At 40.1% G+C, this 21083-nt stretch overlaps 2 protein-coding genes and 2 long non-coding RNA genes across 5 annotated transcripts; 2 read left to right on the top strand and 2 right to left on the bottom strand.

Moving 5' to 3' along the window:
* The first annotated feature begins 30 nt into the window (after positions 1 to 30).
* Positions 31 to 12686, top strand: LOC124327352. The gene is made up of 19 exons (XM_046786359.1): positions 31 to 210; positions 291 to 556; positions 616 to 793; positions 861 to 1403; positions 1463 to 1811; positions 1878 to 2084; positions 2149 to 2450; positions 2520 to 2662; positions 2730 to 2860; positions 2927 to 3040; positions 4656 to 4773; positions 4846 to 5138; positions 5199 to 5287; positions 5345 to 5484; positions 5553 to 6174; positions 7066 to 8194; positions 8257 to 9994; positions 10064 to 10244; positions 10316 to 12686. Exons 1-19 carry the CDS (start codon positions 166 to 168, stop codon positions 12548 to 12550), a joined length of 8823 nt encoding a protein of 2940 aa, XP_046642315.1. The 5' UTR covers positions 31 to 165; the 3' UTR covers positions 12551 to 12686.
* A 1174-nt stretch (positions 12687 to 13860) lies between these two features.
* Positions 13861 to 14292, top strand: LOC124327440. Its single transcript, XR_006916152.1, has 3 exons — positions 13861 to 13948; positions 14019 to 14120; positions 14175 to 14292. It is a non-coding gene; the product is annotated as an uncharacterized LOC124327440 (long non-coding RNA).
* A 1417-nt stretch (positions 14293 to 15709) lies between these two features.
* On the bottom strand, positions 15710 to 18437 carry LOC124327410. The gene is made up of 7 exons (XR_006916119.1): positions 17844 to 18437; positions 17637 to 17771; positions 17449 to 17578; positions 17258 to 17365; positions 17093 to 17198; positions 16801 to 17026; positions 15710 to 16097 (listed from the first exon to the last, which is right to left on the bottom strand). It is a non-coding gene; the product is annotated as an uncharacterized LOC124327410 (long non-coding RNA).
* Positions 18438 to 18614: 177 nt separating this feature from the next.
* Positions 18615 to 20790, bottom strand: LOC124327111. Of its 2 annotated transcripts, none has more exons than XM_046786000.1 (4): positions 20773 to 20790; positions 20605 to 20710; positions 20445 to 20541; positions 18615 to 20388 (listed from the first exon to the last, which is right to left on the bottom strand). In XM_046786000.1, exon 4 carries the CDS (start codon positions 20338 to 20340, stop codon positions 18757 to 18759), a length of 1584 nt encoding a protein of 527 aa, XP_046641956.1. In that variant the 5' UTR covers positions 20341 to 20388; positions 20445 to 20541; positions 20605 to 20710; positions 20773 to 20790; the 3' UTR covers positions 18615 to 18756. The 2 variants fall into 2 exon arrangements, with proteins under 2 accessions (XP_046641956.1, XP_046641957.1); XM_046786001.1 differs by having other exon boundaries at positions 18615 to 20383.
* Between the last annotated feature and the right edge of the window lie 293 nt (positions 20791 to 21083).

The following is a 21083-nucleotide window of genomic DNA, read 5'->3' as shown; positions in this document are numbered from 1 at the left end:
CATTCATGCTTCTTATCAAAACAAATGAAGAACGCTTAGCCATACGCATTCGCATGACGGGCATCACTTCCACTTGTGTGAAGGCAAAGTTTTGATTTCTAGCAAGAAAAAAGTCCTTTACTTATTCAATTGTGCTAAAGCAAATTCAAACAATCAAGACTCACCATGCCACGTATTATGATTAAAGGTGGTGTGTGGAGAAACACTGAGGTAAGACTTTCGTTGCCTAACACATACATGCCGGTGCAAGGGATTTTCGTGATGTTTAAATCTACTGTTTTGTATTACAGGATGAAATTTTGAAAGCAGCTGTGATGAAATATGGCAAAAATCAGTGGTCACGTATTGCTTCTCTCCTCCATCGAAAATCAGCTAAACAGTGCAAAGCTCGCTGGTATGAGTGGTTGGATCCTAGCATCAAAAAGACAGAATGGAGCCGTGAAGAGGATGAGAAACTTTTGCACTTGGCAAAGCTCATGCCTACCCAGTGGAGAACAATTGCTCCTATTGTCGGCAGAACTGCCGCTCAATGTCTTGAACGTTATGAATACCTTCTGTAAGTGTGTCATTTACTTCATAAAACATAAGGCCAAATAACTATGAGGTGTTGTACAGTGATCAGGCTCAAAGAAAAGAAGATGGTGAGGAACCTGGAGATGACCCACGTAAACTTCGTCCTGGAGAAATTGACCCAAATCCTGAGACTAAGCCAGCTCGCCCAGATCCCAAAGACATGGATGAAGATGAATTAGAGATGCTTTCAGAAGCCAGAGCTAGGTTAGCCAACACTCAGGTAATAAGAGAAATGAAATCTTTTCTGATGATTTAATGAATCAAAATCTATCTGTATTTTTTTATAGGGTAAAAAAGCTAAGAGAAAAGCTAGAGAGAAGCAATTGGAAGAAGCCCGAAGACTCGCTGCTTTACAAAAGAGACGTGAGTTGCGAGCTGCCGGCATGGGCGTTCGTCGTGGAGCACTCTCTCACAACCGCCGTAAGCGCGGGGTTGATTACAATGCCGAAATTCCATTCGAAAAGCAGCCAGCTATTGGATTTCACAACACAGCAGAAGAACAGTTTGATCCTTTCGCACCGAATTTCCATAGACTCCGTCAACAACAACTGGAGGGTGAGCTACGCTCAGTCAAGGAAGATAGAGAACGTAAGAAGGACAAGGACCGACTCAAGCAGCGGAAAGAGAATGAAGTGCCATCGGCTTTGCTACAAGGAGACCAACCGGCTGCGAAACGTTCAAAGCTTGTTCTCCCAGAGCCACAGATTTCTGATAGAGATCTTGAGCAAGTAGTTAAATTGGGCAGAGCTTCAGAAGCAGCCCAAGATGCAGCTCGTGAGACAGGCCAAAGAGTCTCTGACACACTTTTGGCCGATTATTCCCTAACGCAGGTAAATCATTTCTCAAACGACTGTATTGTTCTGCTGACTTAATAAAATGTTTCTTTCAGAGTGGGGGATTACGAACACCACGAACTCCAGCTCCCGCAATGGACAAAATTTTGCAAGAAGCCCAAAATCTGATGGCTCTTACTCATGTCGAAACTCCATTGATGGGTGGAGCTAACGCACCGTTGGTCAATCCTGATTTTAGTGGAGCTACTCCAAGCAAAGAGGGAGTCGCAACGCCAAATACGCTGCTTTCAACACCATTCCGCACTCCAGGTGGGGCTGCAGGTTCTGCCACCCCTGGCATGTTGAGCATCACTTCAGGAGCTACACCACGTACTGGAACTTTACCTGGTGCTACTCCATTAGTACGAGATAAACTAAATATCAATCCAGAGGAGCCTACGGAAGGTATTTTCATATTCCAGTTATAGTTATTTTTTAATGAAATAAACAGTTACGTTTTTATTCTTCCAGTGATGCAACGAACACTCAAGGAGCAGCTCAAAAGAGGCTTGAGCACACTTCCGGTTCCCAAGAACGATTATGAAATTGTAGTACCAGAGGAAGAAATGGATACGGAGTCTGGAACACCCGGTGAAGGGGAATTGGCCGGAACTTACATCTCTGTTGAGGATCAGGCTGATATTGACGCTCGTATTGAAGCTGAGCGCAAAAAGCAAAGTAAATTTAGTTGTCTCAACTCTAATGTAATGTCAAAATTCATTCTTTTCAAATGTTATTTTAGGGGAGGCTGAACTGAAAAGACGGTCCCAAGCGTTGCAACGAAGCCTACCACGCCCTCACGAAGTTAACAATGCAATTTTAAGACCAGCCAATTCTTCCGACGCTTCCCTTAGTGACCTTCAGAAGGCAGAGGAACTTATTAAAAAAGAAATGCTTACGATGATGCATTACGATTCAATTCGCAATCCAGTCAATCTCTCAACAGAAAAAGGTGGTGGTCTTTCAAGGAAGATTATCGAGACTAGCCAAAATTTTTTAAGCAATAATTCCTACCAAGAATTTGAGGACAAGGATATTGAGCAGGTGCGTATATCTTGTTTGCCAGAAAGTAAATGTTTGCCCGTTAAAATTTATCTTATTATTATTTTATAGGCCAAGGAGTTATTGAAAGTAGAAATGGAGAAGGTAAAGGCTGGTATGGGCCATGGAGATTTGACAATGGAAGCGTACACTCAAGTTTGGGACGAGTGTTTATCACAAGTGTTATTTGTCCCGTCTCAAAACCGATACACCAGGTAAATTTTCAAAAATAGTTTTCCGTTTTTCCATTTTTCCTAAACATTTTATTTTTACTTTACCTAGGGCTTCCTTGGCTTCGAAGAAAGATCGGTTGGAAAGTTCTTCTCGCCATTTAGAGACGAATCGAGCTCATATGGCCAGGGAGGCTAAAAAAGCAGCAAAATTAGAAAAAAAGCTGCGTACATTGACCGCTGGTATAAACGAATGTTTTAGACATCTCTTCTTAAATCCCATCTTATTCCTTATTTTTAATTTTTAAGGTTACCAGTCTAGAGCCCAGGCTTTGCATAAGCAAACTCAAGATTTGATTGATCAAGTGGAAGCTGCTCGAATTGAGTTAGATACTTATTCCTTCTTAAAGAAGCACGAAGACGGTGAGTTAACAAGGCTTCTTCGGATCCCAAAAAATTATTAATTTGTTTTCTTTTCTTTTTTTTCTATAGCTGCCATACCCAGTCGTCTAGAGAAAATACGACAGGACGTTCTCGTACAGACAGAACGCGAGCGCGAGCTTCAGAAACGGTTCCAGCTTCTTCAAGACAAATGCTTCGAAGCTAGCTTAGCGGCCCCGTAACTCGTTTAATTTCTACTCTTTTTCGATTCTATCGCACTGTCCGATTGTAATATCTGTCTCATCTTGATATAATATGGACTTAATCCATTTAATAGTTGTTTTTATTTACTTATTTATATGGTCTTTCGTAATGAGAATCGTTCTTTTTTCATCGTTACGGTTGAATTTAACGCAATCCCTTAAAGTCTGTTCGACTGGAAGAATATTGTGGTTGACGTTCAATGGTGGATTTTTTTTTAATTCTTTGCAATTCAAATTCAATTCAGCATTTAAATTGGGCATGGACGCGTGGACACCCAAGGAATTTTTTAAAATTAGTAGACCGCTGAGCGTTGGCCAGGAACCAGGATAGCCACCTTGCGTCAAGTTGCGTAGTTGCGTGCTGCGTGCGTCAACTTGACATATTATGTTAAACTGGCAACACGGTAAAGTCTCTTTTGGCGGTATTGTTGATTTCGGACACATGAGGGACTTCAGAGAATAACCATGGCCGATCCTTGGAATCTCACGCTCGATCAAAGTGTTTTCGACGATTGGAATGGTGAATCAAAAATAATAATAAGAGGAAACGACGTTACGGATACCTACAACCTTGTTCAAAAACTTGACCACGATAGTGTAGTCCACACTGATACCGCCCAGCTAGAAAATCAATTATCAATATCCTTTTAACCAAATAGTTTTATGCTTTTATTTGTGTTTAAATTTTTACTACCATTAATCCTTAACCCACGTCAACACATTTGCTTTAAAGGTGATGTTACTGAAGAAGATCTGTCACCAGTTTTACAGATGATATCTGTTGTGTCACAAAAACTGGTGTTTCTCTCTACACCAGTGTGCCAACTTACGATCAAAACCTGCAAACGTGTTCTACTTCAAGTATTGGCATTGAATAGTTCTCACGATCTGAAGCAGTATTTTGAGTATCTAGGATACTGTGTACATCATGTTAAAAGCTCTAAAGATTCAGTGAGTGTGATAGCTATATTTGAAATCATCAAACAAACATATTCATCATGCTCAAACAGGTAAGCTTCATTTTACTGCTAATTATATTTTGTTTTTCTATTCATGGCCTATGACTTTTAGGACTACAACCGTCTCTGATGAACTATTTAAACATTCTTCAGCAATGTTGATGACTGCCCTACCTATTATTGAACAGCAAACTTTTGATGATAATTCATCAGTTATCAAATTGCTCATTCCATTGATAGCCATAGGCAAATTTTCTTGCAAGTTGGATGCAAAATCCATGGCATTAATTTGGAAACTAGTGCTTAAAACTATGCAACAGCACCCAGAAATATGCACACAACTGGAATTGGAAGCTGTTGTAGTTTTCCTAATTCAAGAAGTGCTTTATCTCTTTGACATGCTTTATCAAAACCCCAACAATATTTCTAAAGTAGCAAAAGTTGCAGGCTTTTTGATTAAAGTCATAATTGGGCTCATTGAAAAAGACGCAGCCATGCTTGAAAATGAAAATGCAAACGAAGCTACGCTTAATCTAGTGTTCCAGCTTCAGAAGTATTACTTTAAAAAATTTATAGATGTATGTTTTGACTCACGCATGATTTTCTTATTATTCCAAAATGCTAGGTTTACTCCCGATTCAGTTAAATATGAACTTTCCTTGAGTGACGATCTTGTTCGTCTCTTGGAACTCCATGTGTCCATTACTATTCACCCAATACTGGAGAATTTAACGAAAACTCGAAAACTTATGTCTAGCTTACTTAAAGCGTCATCAAATTGCCCGCCTGAAAACCGTTTGAATCTGATCCGGCTTTTAGGTTTGCTACTCACGCCCAGCTATCAGTCAACTATGGGAGAAGACAACAGTTTAACCTCGACTGATATCTTGGCGATCTTTCTTTCGGCTGTTGACAAAGGTAAAAAGAAAATAAGCATAGCGAATTACGGCCTTCATAATTAATTGCTTGCTAAATTAGGCCACGTCGAATTTAATAGAACTATCCTTCTTCATGGTATTGTTCACAGTGGCAAAGGAATTCATACAGTGCCCATTTACGAACTTTTGGTAGTCTCTTCGATAAACAAAATCTTCTGATTTATTTGTAATCGAAATTTGTTCTAGGTCACTCAAGCTATAGCTGCAATGGCCATTGTACCACCAAATTATGTTGCGCAAGCTGTTGCAATTCTTCTTCAGTCAGTTATCCAACACGGATTCTGGGCTCATCTAATATCCTGTGATATTCTCAGCTTTATGGCAAGGTACTGCACAATCCTGTATAAAAGAATAATCGCATCACAATTAAGTTTGTATTATTTTGTTATTATAGATATGGCTCATCACAGTTTTGTGTGGAACTTGTTCAAAACTTGTTTCTTTTGTGTCCGTCCACACCAACGCCTTTTTCTCGACCGATATGTCTCGTCAATCGTTTGATTCCGTTGCTTTCGGCTTCTGGGCGTGCAATCATATTGAAATCCCATCCCATAGAAAAATACCCAGATTTGTGGGCCGCCATTAACTGGACTTGTTTCTCCCCAGAACAAAAGACTGATTTCCAACGATGCTTACTACCCTCGGTAAATGGTTCCCAGTTTCTAAAAGCTCATGCTGTTCTTCGACTTCGTTCGATTTGCACTTCTGGGAACTGTGCCATCATTCAAGAACGCAACGATTTTTTACCCAGTTTAATTAAGTTAGGAACGATTCTACTAAACGGGCTCAACAGCAAATCGGCTAAAGAATATCACCAACATATTGAACATCTTTTGGTATGTGCCTTGCGTGTTCTTCTTTATACAGCTCAGCCCAGTCAGAAAGAGTCACATCTTAATCTTATGCAAATCTTAAAAGTGGCTTTGGATAGCAAATTTCTCACACCGGTTCAACTAGATGCTACTGATTTTTTAAGTAAAATTGGCACACCAGGCGTAGCAGCATCACCACAGCAGATAGCTTTGTTACGCGTAATAGCCAATTTGTTTTGTGAAACCACCGCTAGCCGATCCTTTCTAGTACAACTTTGCGCACTTCGTGCCTTTGAACTCTTTTTTAAGACCACCCCTCATTCTCAGCTAGCATCATCTTGCATTCGAGAAGGACAAGATTTTGTTGTTAAACAATTCATTAACCGTAAAACCACCAAACCTCTCATCGGCGAAGCCAGTCTTCTTTATAGCTCGCAATTGAAGTGTCTTACAAATCCTCCACGTCACGTAAATCCATTCCCCAAACTGCCAATCAAAGCTTATGCACTACTTGCTGCCGACTCTTTGGATCACGGGGCTGAACCATACTCGAATGGTTCCATTGCCAAACGGCCTCGGCTAGATAACACTGATCAATTGCCGTTTATGTTGAACAGCTTGGCTAAAATTGTTGCCGATATAGGACAACTAGGACCCCTCCCAATATGGTCTAAAGAAGAGATTAAAGAACGCATCAACACGCTGAATTCTTACATGTAAACCTCTAAGTAATTGAAGTTCAGGTTTCAACTAAAAATTGTTAATAATTAAAGAATATTCTGTAAAAAAAAGGGTCGAAGTGTGAAATCGAATATGGAGAACTGTTTTCTTGTGATTGTAAATACATGACTTACTACACTTTCATTGCACTGTGAATTTTTATAAATATTATAATTTCCCAAATATGCGAAAATGACAAAATGTTCCCTCTCGTTCCGTTAAATCAGGTTAAATCTTATTTTTTTAAATGTGAAAAATGTGAAAATTAATTAAAACCTAATTTACACAATGTGACAACAGTGTTTAAACAACAAGCAGACCAAAGTGGCGGCGTTTCTTGATTCTTGACAAAGATTGTTTTACGAATATGTAAACTTTGTTTCGATATCCTTCAATAAAATGTCTTTTCAAAGTGACATTTCGAAACTGATTTTTCATCACCTCGTAAAGGAAGGTTACGAAAGTTCTGCTACTAGCTTAATTCGGGATTGCCCACACTTAATAGAACTGAAACGTGTGCAACCACCATACAAGCTTCCAAGGCTCATGGGACCTTCGTTGGTGAATTTAATTGAAAATTATTTTGAAACCAAAGAAAATATTGTTGAGCAATTGGAGCTCCTAGAATCAGTTGTGTTTAGAGAACAGGATGATCTTCTGAACCTTACCAAAACTTTAGTTGAAAATCTTAAATTCCAAACTCCATCATCATCCCAAGTTCAAAAAGAAACCTCTGATGCAAGTGTCAATACAGATTTTGTAAGCAAAGATGGTCTTCAAACTTGTGATGCAAGTATCAACACAGAATCATCTAACAATACTCCAGAAACATGTGATGCCAGTGTCAACACAGAATCAGCTAGCATTACACCAGAAACATGTGATGTCAGTGTCAACACTGAATCGTTAAGTACTCCAAAAACTAGTGATTCAAGTTGTAATACAGAGTGTGTTGGTAATAAACCAGAAACATGTGATGCTAGTGTGAATACAGAAGTTGTCTTCATTCAAGAAAATAATTATTCAAATCATCTTGCAGTTGATAATTCCCAAGTTCTTAAAGAAACCCAGAATACCACCGAAATACATGATGCTATTGATAGTCCAGAAGATGTTTCAAACCAGGTTATCGCTGAAAAAACACCAGCAACTTTGTCAACCGCTGAAGTTTCTAACCATGGCTGTGAAGGAAGTGTCAATACAGCATGGGTTCTCAACAATGTTCTTCAAGAAAATTCACTGCATTGTTCTGAACAAGTGGAAGTGTCTGCTGAGACCATTGATTTTTCCTTGGTCTATGATCGCTTGCTGGAAGACAAAGAGTTTCAAGAAAAGATAGCTGAAAACATCAACAAAAAGAAAGCTGAAGTTATTTTACCTAGCAAAGGCAGTTCTAAAAGGGGAAACTTGGCGTCATCACAAGATCTGGATACTGTTATAAAAGCTATTGTTGCAGAAACACAAGCAGATCCTGCTTTTGATAATTTCCTGAATGACTGTATAGGTAAAGCAAATTCAAACCTAATCAACTACTGTTTATAAATTTTTATAACTTTTTATTTTTAGGTATTGATAGTGAAGATCAAACTTCAGTAGGCACCCCTGATAGTACAGCTCAAGATGGAGAGTGTATTGTATCACATTATGATGGAAGAAACCAAGATAATTGTTTAGTTCCTGATAATTTAGGAGCAGCTATGATAGTGGAGTCTTCAACCATGGCACCTTCTATTTTCACTGTCCAAAACCCTGATTTAATAGAAAATTCATCTGTGATCAATGGGTTGAACAGTGTTGCGATTTTGACATCTTCTGGGCAAATTACGTTGGTTCCAACAATTATTTCGGCAATACCTGCAGATACTGAGCCTTCTGTAAGAGAGAAAAGAAAAAAGAAGATTCCGATTGTAAGAAGACCCGTAGCCATTGCCCCCAAACCTATCTTCACCATCACTATTCCCGCTCTGGACAGTAACTATCAATTTCCAAATGCTGCTGGTGTATCCGAAATTATCGAACAGAGGGTGGAAGACCAACAACAGCCTGCTGATTGCAATATTGAAAATATAAACGTCGCGTCTAGCCCAGGTCCATCAACAACAAAACCTATGAAAGTTAAATCTCGCCCTTTAGCAAAAAGTAGGCGGAAAAAAGTTTTAAAAACTACCAAGCCAGCGGAAGAACTCATTACGCCTAGTTTAGCTGCTCTTCTCAAAATCGCTCAAGAGTTCGGGTCTTCAGCTTCTAAAAATATTCCAGATCAAGAAGCCGTAGGAGAGAAAGAGCCTTTGAAATCCCCTGATGTGGTTTTTGATTCGCCTCTCCGTAATTCGACCGATTTCGTCACCACTCCTACTAGTACTCGACGACTAAGTCATGTTCGCCAGCTGAATTTTGGAGAATCACCTGAATTATCTAACAAACCAGCTTCCCCGGCAGTTCGTCCGGAACGTTCTGAAATTCCGTGGGATCTTGCATTGAGAAATGCGATTGCCGCTCCGCCTCCACCGGACAGTGAAATTTTTGCGACTCCAAAAGGAAAAGCTAAACGTAGGAGAAGAAGTTCTCCAGCAGCTGTAATTACAGCTGAAACAGAGTCCGTGGAAAAAAATTCTCCTTGCGACCCAGGGGCTAGCACATCAACATCCATTCCTCAACAAACTTCATTTTCCGACTCTTCAACAACCACAGAGAAAAATGTTACCGCTGATGTTGTTTCAGAAGAAACGCCTCGACTATGCAACAGTTCCGACCCCCAACATGCTGATCTCGTCGCTGCTTCCATCTTACATGAGATGGCTAACGCTCCAGTGATAGAAACAACTAGCGCCGAGTCTTTGAAACAGATAGCTCTGGAAAATACAATAAATGAACGTATTGCTTCAGAGTCTAATCTGCCTCATTTTGGAATGGATATCATCAATCGTGAAGAGCAAGTGATTCAGCAACCGTTTCCAGTCCTCGCTACTCCACGAAAAGAAATAACGGAAAATGAAGCAGGTCTCAATTCCTTAAATAGTGTTGCCCACGCCATGCTCTGTGATGGTCAGAGCAATAGCACCAGCTTTGGGGCATGGGATGGCGAGATTCCACGAACACCCCAAATTCGGCTGGATCTTACTAGCTCAACCAGCCCATTCCAAGTATCATTGACGAAAGGTTTCCGCTTCTTACCAACAGCGGAATCCCCTAGTCTTCCTGTACCTGCCACTCCGTGCATCGTCGAAGTTAATTCTTCTAACAATTCTATTGAGACACCGTATACTGGATTCTATCAGTTTCCTTCTGTGTTGAGCACCCCTAGGTTTGTTTGTATTGTTTCGACATTTCTATTTTGTTTGTTGTTTAACTTACTAACTTATTGATCTGGTAGGTTGGAAGCACTCCGTCAAGAGATTATGGAGAGTCCTGGTAAAACATTGAGCACCACCGTGATCAGCCCTACGCAGGTGGTTCTTGGCCGTCCAACTCCATACTTTGTGCCTAGTGGTGAGCGGGCTCAAGGGCCTATGAATCAAAGTGCTACTCCAGAACACGTCCCTGAAATAGACAAGGTAAATTTTTGTTATTTATTTCTTTATTCGCAATTTTGTTTACTTTTCCGAAATCTTTTAAATTTAAATAGTTGGAAAGAAGACGGCGACGTAGTTCGACTGAAATGGATCCCCTTCAATTGGAAGAATCAAATGATGCCAGCGATGCCGCTGCTGCTTTAATGTGTAAAGCCGCTGAAACTGTTGCCGCTGCGCTTCGGCCCCCTTCTCCGCTTCAATCTCCCCCTCTGCATCAACCTCCTACTCCACATCAGCCTCCTACTCCGCATCAACCTCCTACTCCGCATCAGCCTTCTAGTCCGCTTCAGCCTCCTTCTCCGCTTCAGCCTCCTACTCCGCATCAACCTCCTACTCCGCATCAACCTCCTACTCCGCATCAACCTCCTACTCCATACAAGACCGATCAAACACTTGAAAATGACCTTATAAATGAATGCCAGCGCCTCGAAGATGATCCATGCATAGAAAGGGCTAAATTGCGTAACCACCGGCTGGTTGAACTCTTTGGTGAGGATTCAACAAATCCTAGCGAAATTTTAAAATCTACGCCATCTGTTTCAGGGAATGTACCTACGGTTGCACTGGCTCAGAGTACACCTATAATCGCCGAACAGAAAACAAGAAAACCAAGAAAAACTGCCAACAGTAAATTGGTTCCTGGAGATGATTCAATAAGCTCTGCCTGTGCTAGGGCACAGGTTTATTCTTTGAGTCCTCAAGCTAATCGCCGAAAGTCCCAACGACGCTCAACCAACTCCCAAATTGCCACGTCAAGAGAAGACGAAAATTTAATCCAGGAATTGTTGGCATTATCACGATTAAACAGTGTAATTGATCCCGTAGCACAGTCTCCATTAAACAAAAGGAAAAGGAGGTCGGATTCGACGAACAGGGAAAAGAATGCTTCGACTATTGAACTCTCGTCTGAAAAGAGATCAAAGCGAAAACGAATTTCTAATGTGAGTGTTGTGATGAGTGAAGAGCAGTCTTTAGCCACGAACGAAGTCGTGCCAATATCTACAACGTCCTCCAGTTCACCAAAAGAAGATATCGATGTTGTGTCATTTGTCGAGTCCGTTTCTGATAGTCCAACAAAGAACAAGAAAAGCCAGAAAACCTCTAAAGAAAAGGTGAAGTCTTCCACTAAATTAAAAGCCAAGTCAACCAGTCCTAATGTGAGGGGCATGGCAACTCGAAGCACCCCAGTTAAACTATTCAAATCCTCGTTACCTCCATATGCTCGCAAGTGCGTCAGCTTTCGGCAGTCGGCTGGTGTCAAGAAAATGCCAACGCCAAGGAAAGTACCGACGGCTGCTGATGTCACCGACGAAGAAAGAAGTTTGGTATCAGATTCAGCTAAAATTGTTGAAGTAATCGACAGCAATTTACCTGTTAGCACTGTTGTGGTCGATGACGTTCAACCTAGTAAGAATAATGATGGAAAAGGAGAAGACGATTATCATAAAACCCGGTCAACCGATCAGGTTTCAGATACACAGATGGAGACTTCTGTAACTTCTGAAAATATTCCTCAACCATTGAATGTAGATCAACCAGAAATAGTCATGGAAGTTGAAACGTTAACTGAAAATGCGCCAAAAGAACTAGAAGTATTAATGGAATTCATCGGTCAAGACGCACTTTCCCAACCAAATATCTTCGTTGCGGATGCACCAGTAGATTCCACAAGTGTGTTGTTAGATAAAGCTGTTGACCATGTGGAATCTAGTGAGGATATCGTGGTTAGTGCTACTAGTGAAAACAGTTGTTTAGTGCTAGATACACTGCCTGAAGGCTCAACGTTGTCCACCAACAGCTCTGTGCCGAACAGTTGTGCAGAAAACCCGGATGAACGTATTTGTAACTCGGAAACCACAATGAGTCCTTTATGCGAACAAAGACTTCCCTTGATAGAAGAACCACCACTTGCTGTCCTTAGTAAAGCCTCTCCAGCAAACTGCGTTGAATCCTCGTCACCTTACCTCGACCAAAAGTTGAAACCGACCCAGAAATTATCTTCTCCAAGCGCTATTGCATCCAAAGAAAAAACCAATCGAGCTTCCAACACGAAACTGAAAAATTACCTTCGATTACAAAATCTAAGCACCACGTCTCCTCAAATCCATCCTACGGTGAATGACTTATCTGTTTCAGAGGGAAATTCAGGTACTCAGGTAAAATCACCTGCTAGTAGTAATCGTCAGCAATTCCAGCCTCAAACAAATGTAATTATGGACAAGGAGCTTGTAAAGAAAATGAGGAAACAGTTGAGGATGAGCAAGGAAATAAATCTCTACTCTCAATGAATAATTACGGCATTTTGATACTAACGGTTAATACTTTGTTGTACATTGCTTTTTCACGTCAGATTTGAATTAATATTTAACATGGAAATTTTCCCTCTTGTTCGTCTTCAATAAAGTTTTTACGACATGAAATCTACTTTTCAAGTACTGACTAGATTATTCGTCTTTGAAACTTCACCTTGGAACATTAATGTCGCTTCCAATACGCCGACTGGAATTATTTCGTTTTTCGGTGGCCATTTTCTTTAAGCGTTTGTCGCTGTTTGCGGACTGCGGCAAGTTTGCCGATTGTCTGCGTTTGGTTCCTTCCTTGGTGAATATTTTGACTTTCTACTTTATTTTCTGAAAAATTTCTGAAAGTAATTCATTTGGTAAGAAGATTTTTTATGATCTAACAGATGTAAAAATGCTGGCTGAATTTGGATGACCGGTTAAATGACACATCCAACCTTTTCTGTTGAATATCTATGCAGTGCTAAATTAGTAGGTCACTAGAGCAGCATGCACTTTATTCCTTCCATCTCAGATGGAAAAAAAGGACTTGTTCGTCTGTTCTGTGATGTGATGTCATCAGGAAACTTGAAATGCTCTAATTGTTATCATACTTGTGATGTGTACCCGACCAGGTTTTATGTTTTCACGCTCCTATCCACGGACGGATGGAAATTACTCGGCTTACTTTACATGGGTAGTCAATTTTACCGGAATTTACATAACGAACAACTCTAGAAGTGCTTCTATCCCCGGGGAACATTGTGGTAGGCCTATAGAGGTTGGGTGAGAACGACACGTGTTGCATCATTATCAAGGTACAAAAGCCAGCCGCAAGGGTTAGACATTTGGTATTCACTTTGATATTGGTTTTTGTAGACCCATCCCCAGCAACGTCAACCTGCAGAAGGAAAGGCCAGTTTGCATTTTCTTCAATCGAAGGTCACGGAGATCCTTACGTAAAACGTGTGTGTAGAGGTTGGGTGAGAATGGGACGTTTTTCATCATTATCAAGAAGGTACAAAAGCCGGAAGGCTTAAGAGGTGGGTCAGGGTGAGAAAAAACGTATAACAGGAGAGAGAAAAGGTGAGGGTAGAAATCAGTCGAGTGAGCATCTCCGACACGACAACAACTGCTGTACAGTGTACACTACTTTTCGCCAACTGCATTCTTCGTCGTATTATCAGTTCGCAATCATGGGTAAATAAAATATTCTGTGTTTTTCATGAAGTTTCGTATAAACTTCTATTGTTTTTCTGTTTGTTAATATAATCTGGTAGCATAACTGAGTATTAATTTTTAAATTCTTTAATTGTCTAGTTGATTATGACATCGTGCTGCTGTTTCTACTTACTAATAGTCACCAACTGCATTCCTCTTTATATTATAATCAGTTCGCAATCATGGGTAAATATTCTGTTGCTACATGGAGTTTTAAATATGTCAGTTATTGAAGACCCAAATTATTTATTGTCAGAACTAGTCGTATAAAAGGAGAGTGAAGGCGAAGAATCAGTAGTCGAGTGGTCATCGAGTACTACACCAAGACATCGGAGTACTACACTACTCCACATCAAGGGTAAATATTCTGTTACACATAGTTTGAATATCCAATTCATCTATTATCAAAAAGGAGAGAAAAGGCGAAAGAAATCAGTCCAGTGGATATCTCCGACATGGCCAAAGCAACTGCAGGTGCACTGTTTGTTACCACCTGCATTCTAGGGCGCAGTGCTAGTTTTAAATCGTGGGTAAACATTTTTTCATGGAGTTGTTGAAATGTTGTTTTTGTTGAATCAACTTTCTATTTTTTAACATGCCAGTTATTATTGCATATTAATGTTAAAGTTATTTTTTTGTCCAGTAAACTGTGCTGTCGTGCTGCTGTTGGGTGTTAAATCATTGTTGGGCTGGGTCGACCACTGGTGTATCGATGTCTCCTGTGTGTGGCGGGTAGCAAACCGGCACACCGCGTTCTTACTACACAACAACAACATACGCAACGACGAGTTGCTACACCGAGGCTCCCAAGTACTACACCACCAAGGCTCCAGAGTATTACACCGTAACTTATGCTGCCCCGATCTACATCACCAAAGATCCTGAGTACTACACCGAGGCTCCCAAGTACTACACCACCAAGTCACCGGAGTACTACACGTATGCTGCCCCAGCCTAATACACCGAGGCTCCATCTTATTACACCACCAAAGTGGCTGACTACTACACCGAGCTGCCCAAGTACTACACCACCAGGGCTTCAGATTATTACACCACAACTTATGCTTCCCGAGCTACTACACCGAAGTCCCAAAGTATTACTCTGCCTCGAGCTACACAACTACAACTGAGGTTGCCAAGTATTACGAAGGTCCAACTTACTACACAGCGGCTGCTTCTTCGAACTACATTGTACCGAAATATCACACCAAGGCTCCAGTTTACTGCATCACAACCTACGCTACACCTCGCTGCTACACCGAAGTCTCCAAGTACTACACCGAAAAGACCGAATATTACACATCCACATACGCTGCTCCAGTTTACTACACCGAGGAACCCAAGTATTACTCTGCTCCAAACTACTACTAAACAGAGGCTCCTGTTTGCTAGACCAAGGTTCTCGAGTATTACACTACAATCTATGCTGCCCCCAGCTACTACACCAAGACCCTCAAGTACTACAATACCAAGGCACCTGAGTATTATACCACTACTTACGCTGCTTCGACCTACTACGTCGAAGCTCCGAAGTATTACTCTACCTCGAGTTACTACACCACTAAGGCACCTGAATATTACACCACGACCTACGCTTCTCCAACTTACTACAGGGACGCTCCTAAATACTAGAGTTGAATCTTTAATTTTAATAATTATGTTCAGATTTGTCGGTCATATCTTAAAAGTTACTAGTCTCTGGGTATTATTGATCTTTAATGAGAAAATAAATTCTTTAATCTGTGTAATCATTTTGTACGACTTATTTTATTTTAAGTTATATGACACAATAATAAAAAAACTTTAAAAGGAATTGCTTTATTTTCTCACCTCCACCCACAATTCCACCACATTTAAATCACATACATACATACATAAATACACTTAAGTTAACCCGTTGGCCGCCACGCCAAGGTTGCACTCTACTACTCTACGCGCCACGTCTGAAGTATTTATGACCAAGGTGGGACTTGCCATTGCTGACAAGTCCGTGCTGACAACGGGGGGGACTAAGGCACATTGCCTTATAACAGGCACCATGCGGCAAATTTTGGGCTTGGCGACTTTCCGATCCCCCGGCTTGTAAACCACGAGACCGAACAGCACGGCCCGTGAAGGGGAGAACAAAGGCGTGGCAGCCAACGGGTTAACTAACACTTAACACAAACGAAATAATACCAATAATACGATAATCCACGTTGATGACGAGTCTCGGTATCGGTCGCGATTCGACTGAGTTTCGTTTGCACCAGGAGCAGGGGGAACATCCGACGGAGACCGGTGACGACTGTTAAAGATGAGAAAATCCATCTTCTTGACGTCACCTCTGCATTACCTTAATAAAGACAAAACAATTCTTATTAAGTGACACGCCAATAAAAGTTACATAATACATATAGGTTCATTGATCTAGTTCCGGAAGTATACCGGAAGTAACCACAGCGCCTCAACCATTGAGCTGTCATCAAATTAAACCATATATTTGTGATCTCCATGAAATTTGGGGTCGATTAGGTATGATTGAAAAGAAATCCAAAATTTGGCCCAAATTGAGAATTTTCCTGAACTCAGGAAAATTTTCGAAACCAGAAGTACGCGTACGTACAAAACATAACATGAACTTTACCACAAATTTTACGAGGATCACGAATATGTGGTTCTTTTGCTCGTCAAATGAATATTTACTGAACTACTGACTGAAATGACCAAACCGGAAGTAGAAAAAAAAGCAATTATCGAAAATTTTACAAGTGAGCTTTGTTGGAGGAATAGTTATGGTCAGTTTCCACTACAAAATTTCCACACAACAGCTGCCGATAAATGTTTAAAGAGATTTGCAAATTGACTGAAACTGACTGTTGTGACAGCTGAAAGTTATCGAAAAGCCATCTAGCGTGAGAAAAAAGAAACGTCGAAGTAACACTTGACTTCTATTACACGCAAAAAAGGCCTAATTTTGGAATATTACACAGACAGAGATCTTTACGCAAATAGATAACTAGCAGATAATCTACGAAAATAAGTCAATTTTCCGGTACCTGGCCGTAATCCCGTGGTGAGTGATTGCAGGTGTGTCACAGCAACTGAAGTGATCAGCCTCGCCAGTGAAGCAAGAAAAGTGGTTTTGCAGCATATAAGAAGCAGTGAAGCAGTGAAGCTGGATGAGCGTACGTCGGGAAGATAAGGATGTAAAAGAACGTAGGTGGAAGTCCCTCTTCCGTCATGGACAATGAACAGCATTGGCTTAAGGATCTCTTACGTGCTCTGTAAAAATAAAATGTATTACATTAATGGAAATATATAACAGTTAATAAGCATATCTATCTTTACCTTTTCTAAGAAGCAGACTGCAATATTCATTATGAAAAAAGCCGTAAAAATGGAATTCACAGCAACCAACAGCATTTCTCCACATGTTTAGATAAATTTTCTGATGCTTAAGAAAGTGTCATGAAGTGTTGCAGTAGCATGGTGATAGGTTGTATTGATGCTTACCTTTATCATATGGGTGACGAATTTAGTAAGGCATCAAGCAGAACTGGAAGGAACATGTATGCATACACACGGCATTATTCACATCACAATCTTCATGTCACTGAAACTCTAAGTAGCAATAATGGGACAAGGAAATTCTCTATGTCATTTACAAATTTACACAAATTTACTTATGAGAAATAAAATTCTACCTATCTCTCAGCTGGGTTGCCTTCTAAACAGAAGTAGAAACAGCCTTAAGAGCAAACATAATGTTGCAGGTTAATACACCACCAAAATTGTGAGATTCAGAAAAGTCCTATGGTTCATGAACAAGAATACCTATGTTACATGAAAATCTGAATTGTAATGATCTGGTACAGTAGTAATGGGGAAATACCTTTTCTCAGCACATTTGTATTCCACTATATGTGGGCTTCAAACATGAGTTTTAGGCTTTTGACAGCATGAGGATCTAATGGATGGAAATTGACTGAGCGCTACTTGGAATGAATGACAGACTGACAGTATGCATCTAGAATAGTAGAATTTGAGAAATAAGTTAGAAAAACATAAAAATAAGAAAACTAGGTCAAGCTAAACCTACATTTGATATGAAGTTAAATTCGGTATTTGAAATCACAGGAATATAAGTATAAATTAGCAACCAATTGTTTCCTCCATTTTTCTTCGTTTCACGATGTAAGAACAACAAGGGCGACATTGGCGACATCTAGTAATGAGTTTTGAATCTTTAGTTAGTTGCACATGACAGTATGACACTTCGTTCGTTACTTCAAATTTCAAAACAAATTAAAAAGTTAAAAAACGTAGATCGGATAATAAGTTAACTATTTTTTAGTAATAGATCACACAATCTTACGCTAATGATTCTTAGTGCATTCTTGACTAAATGTTTTCACATAATTTCAGCCAATTTCAGCTTTCAGCAGTTCTCACAATGTACCTGGCCAACTAGGTGCTCGTGACAATAGAAATGAAAATTGAAATAATGCAAGCTCACAGCCTCACAACCTATGTCTTTTGAAGCAAAAAATTTTGTGTTGCAAGGTATTTTACCGAAATTCTTTTTAATTACTGTGTTCTCTAAGGCAATAATGTTCATGTAATTTCTCCCTGTCAAGTTGTAAACACTCTCCATACCCCTGCCCGAACTCCTGAAGACAATAAGACTCTGAAAACTTAAATATTGATCTGCCACCTGTGAAACAACAGAATTTAACTTTTCTAAGGCGGTTTTTATGTAATACCATTATTTATAGGTTCTTCGTGGCATGTAATTTTCGACTTAGAGATTTGTTAAAATAGTTTAAGACAAAGTGCAAAATGCAAGAAATAGATCTAAAATTTCAGATAATAAGTTATTAACTCGTTTTATTAATCCGCAAGCAAAGGTTGTTATTCGATGCAAACTAAAGACAAGTAACAATACATCAAATTTCGGAACGGTAAATGTAGACGCCAAAAAGGAAAACAATCCAAAGCAGTATGGAAACGAACTAGTGCTGCAAAACCATAGACTTTAGCATCACAGGTAAACATTCGCAGGGGAGTTGATTCCTTCGAACTTCTTTCGCTGCGATGCAAGATAGCGGACGAACACCCTGCGAGAAATTGCCTACCAGTCGGCTCAACTCAGCATCTGGATAGCTCGAAAGAGGTTTTAGACACTCCAATGCTGATTGGCCACTTAGATTGACTTGATCTTGATGGAATCTTCCATCAAAGATAACTCGAACGATGGCAGTGAAGTTTTCAGCACGAGTAGAGTAAGAAGTATTGCTCCACGAATGAGAGGAGAGATGTTCACTTTTTGCCAGCAGATGAAGAGGGCTGCAGCGTTGTTGATCTACAGCATTGGGATCCGCTCCTGCTTTCAGCAACAACTTGATCAGCTTGAACTCGTTGGGTGTTCCTTGGTGAGACGTGCATACTCTAAGCAAGAGGTTTGGTTTTTGAGATACCCGCTTGAGTTCATAGATGTTTATGTAGAGCGCTAGCTTATTCTTCAGTTGTCTTCTCTGAGTCTTCGTTATCGGAATTGACACCAGCAATTTGAGAATAACAAGAATCAGCTGTGAAATTTCTTCAAGCTTGTCGGCTTTTGATTTGATCGTATAATCTTTGATTTTGATTTGATCATTTCGAGCGTGTTTGTGAACTTTCACCTGGTATACGAAAGAGAAAACCAGAGAAGTCATCAAACGGTCAAATGTCAATACTGTAGCCAGTTCTTGAATCCGTTGTGGGTCCCTCAGGGTGTTGAAGAATTCGGTTAAAGTTGACTGTGGAACATCTTCCAAGTTCTTTTCATTTTCTACTAGAGTGTCCAAAAACTCTGTTTCTCCAAAGAGCTCAAACAGGTGGAGGGACAAGGCGAACGCGCGGGGCCGGGGAAAGTTTCTGCCCCCCCATCCTTGAAGAGCGGATTTGAACAAATTGTAGACGATGAATCTATTCGGATAGCAGTCACACTTCTTCGAAATACGTAGACAAGTGAAGATTGCTTGAGTCGACCAGTGCGTTCGCCTCTGCCGAAGCAATCCTTCCAATTGTTGAACAGTTTGGAATTCAAGTTTTTTCCTCATAGCAAGTTTTTGGATTTCTGATTGGAACAAGGTCGTCTTCAGAATGGCATTGCCTCCTCGCAAATTCGTGGCTTTATACCAGCAGCTCCAGCCGTATTTTCGATCACTGCCGTTACCATAAAAAACACAAGCAGCGCCGACCAGCTCCAGTACTTCAATGAGCTGCTCTGTATCAGCCTTGCATGGTAGAATCAAATTATCAGGGTTTTTTGTGTTATCGTTTTTCTTCAGGAGCTCGATGCCTGGGTACTTCTTCTTGAGGATATGAAAGATCTGGTCTGAAATAGTGGTGTCAGATAGGGCAGGAATGAACACTAATCTCCACTGTTCACTCAACGGGAAGTTGCCAGTTTGGTCTTGTTCGACAAAATACTTCAAGTAAGCCACATTCTTGTTTTCTACTTCAAGCAGAAGAGAGTCAATCATTTCATCAATTTTCCTTTTCTTAGAGGGATTCTTAGGTGTCACATCATCAGCTTTCCTTTTAGAACTCATCTTCTTCCGTGCTTTGGGTTGGTCAGACGGTCTGTAGTCACTACTGTTCTGAGAAATTTAAAATTTTAGTACACATATAAGGAAGAATTTCATGCGATAAATACCTGCTAATTTGATGGGAAAATAAAACAAATGCCAGCTAGATGGAAGATCAATTGGAAGCAGTCTTCAAATACCGTGGGAAATGTACTAATGATTCTCCTAAATTTATTTACAAAAACCAAGTTATTTTTTATACAAAATTAGGAGAAAAAAAAGGTTTACCTTGTTGTCGTTAGAAGAAACAAACATTCAGTAGGAACAAATCTCAGCTATGTGGAAGATAAATTGGAAGCAGTCTTCAAAATGGTGGGGAATGAACTTGATTCTTCTACCAATTTTATCAAAACTAGGTTAGTAATTGTACTAAATAATTAGAAAATAGAGGCTTACCGTGTTGAAGTAAGAAGAAAACAATTCTGAAGTGAATGGTGAAATTTCAACTAAGATTCTTGAGCTCTGATTGACGATGTCTGCCTGGCACAAGTGCGAGAAACTTTCTAACGGTTTTTTTTCCCTCGTCACTCGTGTTGCTGGGGAGCTGGGCTGCAATACAGCGGAAGTCCCCCTGGTGACTGAATTTGAATTTTAAATTTTAACCGTTGCCAAATTATTTATTATTTAGCAATTATGAGTTGTTTACTTGTTTGATTGTTTCACTGTTTTTTTTCAGAGCTATTGGAGTTTAAGGGAAAATTATACAT

This window comes from Daphnia pulicaria, chromosome 2, assembly GCF_021234035.1.
Source record: "Daphnia pulicaria isolate SC F1-1A chromosome 2, SC_F0-13Bv2, whole genome shotgun sequence".
Lineage (NCBI taxonomy): Eukaryota > Metazoa > Arthropoda > Branchiopoda > Diplostraca > Daphniidae > Daphnia > Daphnia pulicaria.
The sequence above is the reverse complement of the archived record's forward strand: the minus strand, read 5'-3'. Positions and strand labels throughout refer to the sequence as shown.

Excerpts from the sequence above, each read along its gene's own strand:
- LOC124327352 (XM_046786359.1), top strand. The coding sequence starts at position 166 with ATGCCACGTATTATGATTAAAGGTGGTGTGTGGAGAAACACTGAG. Across the intron at positions 557-615 it reads GAACGTTATGAATACCTTCT|TGATCAGGCTCAAAGAAAAG; the intron begins GTAAGTGTGTCA and ends GGTGTTGTACAG. Across the intron at positions 3,041-4,655 it reads CTTAAAGAAGCACGAAGACG|CAAAAGTTGCAGGCTTTTTG; the intron begins GTGAGTTAACAA and ends TTTCTAAAGTAG.
- LOC124327111 (XM_046786000.1), bottom strand. The coding sequence starts at position 20,340 with ATGAGTTCTAAAAGGAAAGCTGATGATGTGACACCTAAGAATCCCTCT.